General features: G+C 38.3%; 1 protein-coding gene across 9 annotated transcripts in view; it reads left to right on the plus strand.

Moving 5' to 3' along the window:
• brsk2b (BR serine/threonine kinase 2b) overlaps positions 1-13,732 on the plus strand; it is a 948,417-nt gene that overhangs the window by 294,642 nt on the left and 640,043 nt on the right. For all 9 annotated transcript variants that reach the window (XM_073049611.1, XM_073049613.1, XM_073049614.1 and 6 more), the window contains exon 2: positions 5,948-6,042. In XM_073049611.1, coding sequence (XP_072905712.1) covers positions 5,948-6,042 — 95 coding nt within the window. The remainder of the gene's footprint in view (positions 1-5,947; positions 6,043-13,732) is intronic.

The following is a 13,732-nucleotide window of genomic DNA, read 5'->3' on the forward strand; positions in this document are numbered from 1 at the left end:
CGGTGAGACCTGAAGTTGATCAGGAGACTGCTTCGCCGAGCACCTACACTCTGCCAGAAAAAAGTGGGATCTCCCGGTACCCATCCATTTTTAATTCCACTGCCCATTCCTATTCCGACAAGTCAGTCCATAACCTCCTCTCCCTGTCACAATGAGGGCACTCAGGTTGGAGGAGTAACACCTTATATTCTGTCTGGGTAGCCTCCAACCTGATGGCACAAAAATCCATTCCTCAAACTTGTAGTAATGCCCCTCGCCCTCTTTCACCATTTCCCATTTCCCTCTCTTATCTTATCTCCTTGTCTGCCCATCACCTTCCTCTGGTAATCTTCCCCCTTTTCTTTCTTCCATAGCTTTCTGTTCTCTCCTATCAGATTCCCCCTTCTCAAGCCCTGTATCTCTTTCACCAATCAACTTCCTGGCTCTTTATTTCACCCTCCCCTCTCCCGGTTTCACCTTTCATCTTGTGTTTCTTCCTCCCCTCCCCCTACCTCCTTACTCTGACTCATCATCTTTTTTCTCCAGCCCCGATGATGGGTCTCACCCCAAACTCCGACTGTACTCTTTTCCACAGATATGGCTTGGCCTTCTGAGTTCCTCTAGCATTTTGTGTGCGTGATGCTTGAATTTCTAGCATCTGCAGATCTTCTCTTGCTTGTGATTAGTGTTGCAGTAATTTGTCAGTGGAACAGCAGTGATTTCTATTTTGGAAGAGTGGGCCATGTCCAACGTCTGCACCAAATATCAGACAATTTGTGAATCCATTTTTGCATACTGTCCAGAGAATCATATCTCTTACTTCTCTGCGCTGTGTATTAAGTCTTGCAGAATTGCTCTATTTCAATTTCTTACCTGTCATAGGATAGTCAGAAACATTTATGTGATTGTCCAACTGCTACTTTGAATTGGCTTTTATCTTGCTCATCACGAGACACAAACTCTAAACTAAGAAACAACCTTTGGCATAATGCTAGCTTCTTTCCTGTTCCACAGCAGTGTGAGGGTGCTAGGTTCAAAGTAAATCATTATCAAATCTTGTATATGTTATGATATACTACCTTGAGATTCATTTTCTTGCAGGCACTTTCAGGGGAAAGAATGAAATGCAATAGAATTTACGATAAACAAAGACCGATGAATAGCCAAAATGCAAAAGAAGATTAACTGTGCAAGTACAACACTAATCTGAGAATATGTTGTGAAGAGTCATTGGAAGTTGGTTTATAGGTTGTCGAATCAGTTCAGAGTAGTGCTGACTGAAGTTACCCACACCAGTTTGGGAGTGTGTGGTTGTAGGGTAATAGCTGTTCCTGAAGCTGCTGCTGTTGGTCCTGAGGAGTCTGTACCTCGTGCGCAATGGTAGTGATGAAAGGAGGTCAGGGCCTGGCTGGTGGAGAGTGTTTGATGATGGATACTGTGTTGTTGAGACAAATGTATTCAGTGTTCTGGAGGGCTCTGCCTGAGATGGACTGGGCTGTGTCTGTCACTTTCTGTAGCCTTTTCCGTCATTATGGACAAGCCTGTGCTGGACTCAGTTTATCTGTAGAGTCCACTTCTAACATTGCCCTTTGATAGCTTCCTGCTTTGTTATACTGAAAGTCTAGGTTAATCTGACCCGTAAACAAAGTAAGAATACCATAATAGTGAGATCACAATATATGCCTTTATTTGTATGCTAATAGGGCAGTGAATTCAGTGGGAAGAGAAGATTTCTGGAGGCTGTAAAAATGGCCAAAATCACTGGTGGGTTAATGCTGGACTTTCATCTGTTTTACCCTCAGCCTTCACTTGTTAGTGGTGTACGTTGAACTTAGAATGAAGTCATTGCAGGAAGTTTGGGCTGATGCTCAACTCTGAAAGAATATCAGTCATCAGAGAACAATAATTTCTTTTGTCAAGTTGCATACTTAGAGATTTAACCATCTAGTTTAGAGAAGAATTATTCCAGATATAACAATTTTAGTTTAAAAAATAGCTCTTGTTTGTGCTTCCTGTCACCAGTTTAGTCCTTACAATCTCATTTGTCTGTCCACACCTGATTTGACCCTGATTCACCTTATGTCCTGTCAATCAATTTTTAACTTGTCTTTTTGAACTCAGTGGGCAAAGTGATTGCTGTTCACTGAGGCCACACGTGCCCCACTGACCCTGTGGGTCTGGTAACTCACGGAGCAAACACGTTTGAGCTTGGGATACAGTCTCGAAATGATAATGCACTCCGCAAGGTGCCTCAATGCAGCAAGTGCACTTGATTCTTGGGTGTGTTTGCTTTTTTGTCCTGCTTTTCCCCAAAGAGGACGTTAGTGTAGGTTGTGCTCGGCTTCTTTAGTTTGTGGAAACTATCTGTTGTATTCGCTTCAGTCACAGAATGACGTTAACTTGCCACATGTATCAGCTTCCAACATAAACTCATATTTTATATTGCAAAATATGCATCTCAATACCAAGATAAATCTTTCTTAGACTCCAGTGTCCTCCACACAAGCTCTGCAGGTTCATCTGAGGAGATAAAAACTATGCAGTAGATTCTAATTGCATCAGATCAGTACTCAAATCCACACCCTGACTATAAAATGTTTTCAAAAGTACTTCAACATGATTCTTGTCCCCCTGCAAAGAATGAAAAGTGCTTTTGGTAAATTATGTGTAATCTAGGATGTAGCAAATAACAAGAAATGCTCACATTGCTTGTGTGAAGTCCCGACCAAGGCAGATTCTCAGAGTCTGTGATGGAGCTGATGATCAAAGACCTTTACCCCTGGCAGTGGAGCCGTAACAGATGGAACATTTCCTCAACTAGCAGATTTGTTTCACCGTTTTCGGCCTCTTGATACTTAAGCCTTTTGTTTATTTGTGTTCCAATTCAGCAAAGGGAGATTGCACTTGTACAGAAATTGTGCCATGGTTTGTGCCGGTTTCTGCACCAATCCTGGGGCAGAACATCTGTGGAAATTTCCTGTGGAACTCATTGACTTATCCTTGTATGTAAGCTTGTGGGAAAAGAAGAAGAAACGCAGTGCTGCCAGCTCTTGACCATTTTTTCTACACCATAAGATATTATTTAGATACCGTGTTACCTCAGAAAATGTAGAGCTGTTACACTGCTGATTAGTGGGGATGTTCCTTATATGCCTATCGGAAAAGTCATTTTGTTGTTCAGAATTAGTACAGGTGTCAGCAAGATAAAAAAAAAATGAAGTTCCTCAGCAGAATTAAGCTTGCAATTTTGACATAATGTGCCCCAGCTTCATTTTAAAAGAAATTCTCATAAGCAGATATTTTTCAGCGTAGCAGAACTAGATGAGAGACGTACATTTCTATAATATCTATAATTTCTGTAATATCTTAGGAGGCCTTATGTCGAAGCGAAGAATTTTGCAGCCGTGGGATTACGTTTTAGGAAATAAGTGGCAGCTAACTTTAGCTGACTTATCTTGGTAGTTGTAGAAACGATTTTCAATCTTTTCAAGTAATAATGTTAAGCATAAAGCTAACATAATTTGGTAATGCTGCAATCAGCTCAAAAGAAAATGATGTCACTTATGCAAGAACTACATTGCAACTTGTCTAACGATCTGTAGAAAATAAGACTGAAAAGAGCAAAGATATTGCCATGTTTGGATTCCTGATATACCATATGGTAGCCATTCAATATAAATATTCAATGAATACTACCCAGTCTCTTTCTTGAACTCCAGTTTTCTTCTAATTGTATATCCCTTGATTACCTTAGTGTTCAAAAATTATGGATGACAGCTTCAAATATACTCAATGACTAAGCATTGGTCAATCCCTAGAAAATTCTAAAATTCAGCATCCTCTCAGTGAAGAAATTTCTTCATGAGCTCATTATATATGAACATTTTGTTTGGACTTTGTCCCTAAACTAGTCCCTCTGTCTCGTGAAGCAATGTTACAATGTCCTCCCACATTTCACGATGTTGACTTAATAAGACTGCCTCATGTTTATGAGATCATATGAAGAACATGAAATCAAAGCAGGAAAGGGCTATGGTTTATTAGGTCTATCCTGCCACTCAGTATAATCTGCTGCAAACTCATCTCTTCTGTGCCAGTTCCCATACCCTTTAATTACTAGATCTTCCAAAAAATAATCTACTTGCTCTTAAAGTACCACAAATAATCTATGCTCAGTAACCTCTGTGACAGAGAATTCCAGTGATACATCACCCTTTGTGAAAACTATCTACATTACTCAGTTTTAAATGACCATCCCCTAATCTTCTAATTAAACTCCCTTGTTTCTAATTCTCCCCCGGTGTAAGTATCTCCCAACCTCCTGTCATGCTCCACAAAGACCTTTTATATGTTTCAATGAAATCATTCCTCTATTTTCTGAACTTCAAGTTGTATCGATCTAATTTCTTCAGATGCTTGTGATAGGATAGCTCTCACATTTGGGGAATTAGCCTATTTGGACTGTCTCCAAAGTTAATATATCCTTTCTTAAATAAGGTAAGCAAAGCTCAGTTGTCCAGATGTGGCCTCACTAGTAAGCTGTACAGTTTATTAATACTTATCTATTTCTAAAATCTAATCCTTTTGCATTTTAGGCCAAAATGTCAACTGTCTTCCTAACCACTTACTGTACCTGCCTGACATCTATTTGCAATTCATGCACAAGATCACCTGAAATCTTTCTCCATTTAGATAATAGTCTGCCTTTAGATTCCTCTTACTAAAGTGTACAATTATGCATTTTCCAAGTGATCTCTCTTTGCCAGTTTTGCACCTGCTCACTCAATGTATCTGCATTCAGTTGTAGAGCCCCAATATTGCAACATGAACTCCCAACTCTTTTTTGGTGTCACCAGTAAAATTGAAAACTTTACATTCTTCCACCTCCACTAGATCATTGATGTAAAATGTAACCTCCAATAACCAATCTTTAAGGTACTTTACTAGGTCCATTCTTCCAGCCTGAAAAAGACCCATTGAATCCATCTCACTATTTTCTATGTGATTTAAAGACTCATATTATGGTCTCTTCAGCACCAGTCTTGGATTTGGCATTGTGTCAATTGTTTTCTGAAAATCTGTATACATTTACATCTAAGGATTTGTCTCCATCAACTCTGTTTGTTGCATTCTCGAAGAACTGTAGCAAATTTGTCAAACGTGATTTATCTTTCATAGAGACATGTTGACCTTGTTAGATTACATCAAGCATTTTGAATAATTCGCTGTTTCTTCCTTGATTACAGACCTCAGATAGCTATTCTTTTAACTCTATTGAATTTAAACAACATAAATCGGCAGATTATGTGCAACAATCTAACCTTTCTAAAACAAAACATTGTTAATACTACCAACCAGACCAATAATTGTGCTAGGCTTTGACAATTCCTTGAGAAGTGAAAAAGACTCCAGTTTTGAGTTGCCAGCACAAATTCTAATAATACTAATTCTCCATTGGATAGCTGATGGTTGATAGAAGATAAAGAATAAACATCAGCTTATAAAGGGAAGCATAATCAAACACTGTTAGCTCCTTTTTGCTATTTTTAGGTAACTCACTTGAAATGATAGTTTCACAGGAAATATTCCTCTTCAGAGAGCTCGAGAGTTACTAAAATGATTGTGTGATGAACATTGTGCTGAAAATCTGATCTCTGTCTAGTTCAGCAGATATTCTCTGCTTTCCAGTCAGTGTACACAAATGGATGTTTTTATCCATGTATTGTGGGATATCAGCTTTTAATGCCTTGCCAGCTTTTTCCCCAGTAATATTACAATCCTGTAAACTCTATTTGCAGTGGCAATTGCAGTAACTCTGAACCGTTTGGGATTAAGATGTCTTTTAATTATGCAGTTAGTAATAATTTTATAATGATAAATATTTATTGCTGCTAAGCTTAAAAGCAGCCGATATTGAAAAGCTTCTGGTTTGTAATTGGTTCTTTTTCTTATATTTTCCTTACAACAGGATTGGTGAAGCTTGGAGTCCACTGTGTAACATGTCAAAAGGTAGCAATAAAGATCGTCAACAGAGAGAAGCTCAGTGAGTCTGTGCTAATGAAGGTAATGGCCTATTGGGAGGCTTCCAATAAATTTCTCCACTTTAACGCTACTGCTAACAAAATTAATTTCATTCATTATATAAAACAAATAGAGTTATAATCTATCCTTTACCTGAATATTAATCACTGATAATTATCAGAGACACAATGGAAACAAATGCTGCATTAGTTTTGTTGAGAAATAACACACTGTAAACTTCTACTATGTGATTGCTTTGCATTGGACCAAGTTTGATTATGAAGTGCTTTGGGGGTTCAGTTGGCACCAAGTTTTGCATTTACTTCCTTATGTTTACTGTTCGTGCAATGCCTTCTATTCTCTACTTGTACTTGCACTGGGACATTTACACAGGGCAAGATATTTGCAGAAAGGAGCTGAGGGAAAAAATTCACATCAATTACTTTTCACACCTTAACATGTGCATGATGATGGATTTATGGCTGAGAGAAAGCATGTGAGAGGTTTATTTTAATGACAAATGGGCTGACACAAAACTTGTGAAATTAAAGCCCAAGTGGAAATTATTCAGTTTATTGCAGACTGTTGTGGGGAAACTCTAAGGATCTAATTAAATCAGGTGAGTTTAGATACTCTTTAAGAAGTTTTGCCAATAGAATCTTGATACAAACCTTTATTAATCTGCACTGTTTGGACCCCCATCCCTGCTGAGCAAGTATTGTATATAGAACAGGACTACATCAGAGTTTTAGCTATGCTGTGTGACAAATGAATGATCTATCCATGAACCTTTGGCGAATTTCTCTTGTCATGTTTCACAGCGAGCGAGAAATAAAAAGCTGATGCTCTTTAGAAGCAATTCTGCAGGAATAACTGAGCAGCAAAGGAACTGAAGTTTCAAATTAATATTATTTAGACTTCATCAGCAGCATGAGATAGTTTGCAGTAATGGAGCAAGTATGGTCTAATTGATTATGATAATAATTGATCTGGATGTTAGGCTTATCATGTGGCTGATGCTGCCGTATAATCCCTTTACACTCAGAGAAGGAAGCCACTTGCCCTATCACACCTGTAATGGTGCTAACCCTCTTATTGCAGCCGTCTGCTCTCATCCCATTTTCTGCCGCCTTCCCCAAGAGGCATTCCATGGTTTATGTTCCAGTAATATATTACAGCTCCGTGTGCTGTTGCTGAAAAATTACACATACAGGCTTTCAGGCCAAATAATTATTAATTTATTGCTTACTATACACAGTTAAAAGTTTATGCCCTTTTAGCAGTAGTACAGAGTAACAGTGATTTAATTTTCAAAAAAAAGTACATTGAGGTTGAAATAACTTTCACAATTAGTATTCACAGCTGTATTGAATTGTATATATTGAGATATTGTGAAGGAATACTTGCAGAGAAATTCCAGCTTGCCCTTATGGATGAGCGAATTATTTATTGGCCATAGGGCTGATTAGGGCAGAGGATCAGGCAGGTGGTCAGGTAGAAATGAAGATCCAGGTCTCCACTGGGAGGCCTTGGAATTGAGGAGTGTGTGGAGGTGGCCAGTCCTGAGTTGATTGGGGGTGATGGGTGGGGGAATTTGGAGTTCTGGCAGACTGACAAGGGAAGTACATAAGGCTCAAAGTTGGAGGTTGGGTTTGAAGCATTTTTCTAGTTGAGAGCAGGGGAAAATTGATGGATAGAGTAATATGGAACCAGGCCTGCTGAGAGTGTGGCAGATTGGACAGTGTAGAAGGATCAGGACAGGGGCTAGTTGGGGAAAGGTAAATAAATGGAAGATGGATATGAACGATCAGCGGTCAGGCATGTGGAAAGGATTGGGAATCCTTGGACTGGGGATGAGAGGAGTCTGGGGCAATTGCACTATTAGAATGAGAGAAATTAGTGGGGATGGGAACTAGTGTTGGGGGCTGAGCTATATCTGACTAATTATTAAGGTTAAAATGGAAATTAATGGGGCCCAAGTCTAGCACCACTTCACTCAAATCTAAAGATTTAATTGGTTGCTTCCAGGACAAAGCGGTCTGATTTTTCCTCCAGTGCTTCTTTAGGAGCTGTGTATGATGTTATGCACATTGCATCAGGTACACAAATGTAACTCTTGTCAGGAGTTTAATGATCAAATTTTGGATGATTGAGAAAAGACTCCAAATTGATTGTTACCTCTTTTCACTCCTTGGTATGCATGTTTACAATTACACAACACTGAAATTTGATATTTACACATCAAATAACTAGCATTTCATTTTGCATCCTTTTCCTTAATGAGTGTAATTTTTGATAGTTACGGACTGAAAGCTAAAATCATACCATGGCTTGGTTTAGTCCACATTTTAAGCCACCTCAGTTGAATATTCTTTGGATACATTAAAATGAGAAAGTACTAGGTTTAATACTTGTTTATCCTTGCATGGAATCTATCACGTAATAGCACTTACCCAAATGTTTATGGTACCTGACTAAGTCAAGTGTCTAAAGAGAAAGAAAGGGTCTAATCTTCTTTGTCACTTACAAAGAATTCTTTAATAGTTTGTACATTTGTGGGTTTATGCAGAGACACTCAGTCACATAAAGCTAGAACACCTTATACTGCAATTATATTTGACAGACTTTGCTAAGACAAGAATGGGGGAAAATGCACAAGAGGTCATTATGATTGAAAAAATACTGATTGAGATATACTGCATCTGCAGCATAAAATCAAAGAAGCATTTATATACGCACTTCATTTCACAATACTATTGGTGTGGGTGTGTGTATATATCTTAAACCATTTCACTGCTTTTCCTCCATTAGGACCCTTATTAAGATTTATCTCAGACTCGGTTTTAACTCCCATTGAATTTATAGTCCATTATTGAGTTATCATGAAATATTTTGGAATACTTTTCTACTTCAGAAATGATGTATCAGTGCAAGCTGTTCCATTTATTCTTTTCAATGTCTTATATCTTTTATTGGTTCATTCTACTGATTTTTTGAAGACTGTTATTTAATAAATCTAAAGTGCCTTCTCATTATCAGTTTTCTTTGGCTACCATCATCAATTTTAATGCAGTGTTCCCGTCTTCTTTAATTCCTGCTACAATCTTGTCAAGAGTTCATGAGCTTGGCCCCAATTCTTTTCAAACACTGAACAACAGTGTTGGTAAAGCTGCAACTACCCCAGAGCTGCTTTAAAAACACATTAATCTACTTTTCCCAATACTACTCTTTTCCAGGCAACCTCTACTAAACTGTTCTATTTTTAATAGCACGCAGAATGTCTGGAGAGAGAAATGGATATAGATGCAAAAATTCAATGCTTTTGTATATTTGAAAATTTTATTACCGAAATAAGCACAGAGAACATTATTAGAATAAACCACACAAAAAGTGTTCAACACTTTTTTAAGGAAGAATGAAGAAAATCAGTATAGAATCATGGATACTGGTCTAAAGGTTGTGTAGGAGCAGAGGTTCCTGGAAACATACTGTATGTGCACAAATTATTGAATATGGCAGGATAGGTAGAGGAAAACATTGATAAGGCATTTTTCGATTTTAGTGGTAGAGGAACAAAGTATAAAAGTAGGATATTATGCTGAGCCTTTATAATAGAGTGGTACAGCTTCATTTATTATAATGATATTTACTTATTTGGAGTGTCACAGGATCGTAGCAATCGGCACAATGCTATTACAGCACCAGTGACACGGGTTCAAATCTGCCACCATCTGTAAGAAGCTTGTACGTTTTCCCCGTGGCTACGTAGGTTTCGTTCAGGTGCTCCGACATTCCCGCATTCTAAAGATCTACAGGATACTAGGTCAATTGGTCACATGGGTGTAATTATGAGGCACAGGCTCACTGGGCCGGAATCCCTAAATAAATACCGTAAGTACATTTCAAGCGTTGTGCTCCATTCTGGTTGTCGCCTTATAGGATTGATATGTAGGAATTTGCAAAAGTCCACTGGTGACTTACAAGGAAGGTTAGAAATGCTGGATGTTGCAAAAGTGCTGCGTTTTGTGCATCTTGCTCTGGACTTCCAGAATCTGCAGAATCTTTTGTGTTTAGAAATGCTGTGACCATTTAATTTGGAACAAGATGTTGAGGGGAGATTTGATACAAGTATATAAAATTAAGGGTCCGGATCGAGGATAGAAGAAGGCCATTCCAACTGGTGGAAAGGTTGAGGACTAGAGGTACAGGACAGTTAAGAGCACCATAAGAAGCTATGTGTTTTGTACATTGTGGTTGGAATCTGGAATGCACTGCTTGTAACACACACAGTGCTGGGGGAGCTCAGCAGGTCAGGCAGCAGCTATGGAAGAAGAGTAAACAGTTGATGTTTCGGGCCGAGAGTCCTGATGAAGGGTCTCAGCCTGAAACGTCGACTGTTTACACTTTTCCATAGATGCTGCCTGACCTGCTGAGTTCCACAGGCAGCATCTTGTGGGTGTTGCTTTGGATTTCCAGCATCTGCAGATTTTCTCTTGTTTGTACTGCTTGTAGATATGGTGAAGGTAAGTTCCAGTATGACCTTCATGGGAGAACTGACTAAGAATACAGTGGCAGATTTGTGGAGGTAATGGAGAAAGTTGAGTTGTTCTGGTAGAGAGCCATTGTGGATGTGTGGTCTCCTATGTAGTTGCCATTCTATGATCATATAAATTTACCACTAAAAATCCACTGATTAGAATTTTTCCCTCCTACATAGATGACTGGGATTTTTCTTCAACATTTCTGATGAAAAGGGCAGAATAATTGAAAATTTCTTGCTTAATGACTGAACTTTCTGCAAGGGTTTATTCAGCTTCAGTTAATAATGAAAAAGAAACAATAAGTAGAAAATACCATTTAATAAAGAACCACAGGAACCACTAATAGGTATTTTAATGCAAGCAGTGTTGGTTTTGTTGTTCAGTAATGTCACTTATAACGTTTTACAGTCGATTCACTTTGTTTTTTGACATATCTGAATGATTAAAGTGGAATTTGCAACAGACATGTAGATTAAGAGGATTAAGTGAAAGAATGTGCATATCTTTTGCTGTACTTCAAAGAATATTATTTTAAGCTGACCATTGTGAGCCAGCAATTTAATAATATATCTTTGATTCTTACCCTTCCCAATGCAGTACGTATTTGGCTTTGTGCACATTTCACGTATTTCATGTGACAGCAACATATTTGAATTTTCTTGAAATACCTATATAATGCAAGTGTGATGTTGCCACCATGGAGATGGGTGTGGCTTAAGGGAAAGGAATTTTAGGTGCTCATGTTATATCCTGATAGAACCAGAATTTGAAACTGTTTGAAAATTTTATAACTAACTGGCCCTGAGTTGGATTAAATTTACAGATGTTCAAGGACTATTGAGTCTCCGGAACTATTAACCCATCAGAAGTACAGCCCAGCCTTTTCAAAACTGCCTTGCCATACATTCCAGCAAACGACTGAGTGTTAATCCTTCTGTCCTGCTTTTATATGCTTGCAGTCAACAATGGGTAGATCCTTACTTCTTGGTTGGCATTATCCTGTGTGCTCTTTGAGGCAAGGTAGCATCTGTAGAATTCTGTAAAATTCAGTAAGGCACAATATGCTTGCGGGCAGAGTATTTTAAGGAGAAAGATGTAAATTTTATGCTGAGCACATACAACTGCCAAGTAATTTACTGTTCGGAATTTGTCACGCTGCTGTTGTCAGCAGGAAAATGAAAAGTCAACCTTAGGCACCAGCATTGCAAGTTTGGAACCTCAACTTTTATTGGGATATTTCTTATATTCAGCAGAAAATATAAATTTTATTCTGAACACAGTGCCAGCCCAAATACTGGAATATGCACCATTTCTTCTTTCTTTTGGAGCATGCAATAAATATGAATGTGGTTTAGTGTTTGATTGTCTAGGAATCACTAGGTCTCAAAGGCACAATCAGGAAGGAGCATTTCACAGAGAGTGAGTTGGAACAAAAAGACTTAAGTAAAAGAGACCGCAACTCTAAAAACAGAAAATGCTTGAAATATTAAGCAGGTCAGACAAGATCGTTGAAGGGTCTATGACATGAAATGTTAACTCTTCTTCTTTCTTCGGATGCTGACTGGTCTCTTGAGTGTTTCCAGCTTTCTAGTTTTTACTTCAGACTTCCAGCATCTGCATTTTGTTTTATTTTCATAAGTTTAAGTTCGCTGACAAAAGAACCAGAAGCAATTTTTTTTTCAATGATATGAATAAATAGTGTTTGGAATTTAATGCTTCATGGGGTGGTGCCATAGATTCAGCAGTAATAGTCAAACAAAAATTGGAAAGATACTGAAAGGCAAAAAATGCATTGATATGGGTAGGAACTGGGAATAGAATGATTGGTATTGCCTTTTGAAAGACAGGTCCCTTTTAGCTGAACGGCTTCACTGTATGCTGCATTTTCCTATGATTTGTCCAATAGCCCTTTAGTAAACTAGAAACTTTCATCAATTTTCTTTCTTTGTGTTATCTTCCAGCTCAATTTAATTCAGCTTCTAGTTGTCCTTTGGATATATGACTGTATCAGCTCCTGACTTTCTTTACTTTCTGAGCACCATGTATTCCTGGATATCAAATGAATCTCAATCACTTGGATTTGGCCATCTTACTGATTATTCCACTCTAGTTATCAGTAAGCTAATAAGCCTCAGTTATGAGGTGTTCTGGACCTTGGGGAACTTTTACTCTACAGTGCAATATCCTTTTGGTAAACTCAACCACACATTGATTTGGTGTTACAGGATACAGATGATTGTGTCTCACGCTGCTCTAGGCAAATAGAGTGAGTGCAAGAATGGCTCTGACAAAAAAAAAAGGAAGCTATAATGGAAAATAGTTCTTGAAAAAATTCAATTTTGAGCAGTGATATGTAGCTCTGATATTTTCAGAGCTGTAATCCCTTTATTGGAATGTCCTTTTAAAGAATACTGCTACCAAAATACCCCAGGATATTTAATAGTAGGAGGGTTTATTGACAAGCAGAGCAGTTTTGTTATTCCTGTGGATTTTATTAATCACGGTGTCTGCTATTAGACAAGTAGTTTAATTATGGCAGTTTTACCATAAACCTAATCAAATACTAGTGGTCTTCTTGCTGTGAAACTCGGTGGAAAACGTTTTGTCACTATAATGCCAGATGGTGTCAGCTTGATAGCAATACAAACACATTCCTCTTTCAAGATTACCTGGTCGCTTTGGAGTCTGGACAGTGCGCTACACACAATGTTGTACACCAGAGCGTTTTTATATATTAAAGGGAGAGACGAAGCAACAATTGTCAATTTTTCAATCACGTGCCTGTGGGTAATTTAAAATGAATACCGTCCAGCTGCACATCTGTAGGTAGGTGTCCGCTGTCTGTAGTAACAGCTTGGCACCTTGCTCTTCAGCAAATTAATAAGCATTCTGTATTAAGATTTGATCTGTTCTGTATTAAGAGCAATATTTATTTATGAAGCTGTAGCATGTTCAGGGCTAACTTTGAGGAATGGAGACCCAACAATAATGAGGCAGAGGTTCTCTCAGTGGCCTGGATACTGGTTTAACAGCTTAACAGTATAGCTGCAAGTCTACTCTGCTCTGATCCTGATGTAACTGTTATGTGTTGAGAGCTGATCTGAAAAATCCTCTGAACTTCAGTTTTAAGGTGCACTTATGCTATGAGCAGTGAGGAATCTGGGACAAGACTAAAAGACAGTGCATAATCC

Source organism: Hemitrygon akajei, chromosome 6 (genome assembly GCF_048418815.1).
Source record: "Hemitrygon akajei chromosome 6, sHemAka1.3, whole genome shotgun sequence".
NCBI lineage: Eukaryota > Metazoa > Chordata > Chondrichthyes > Myliobatiformes > Dasyatidae > Hemitrygon > Hemitrygon akajei.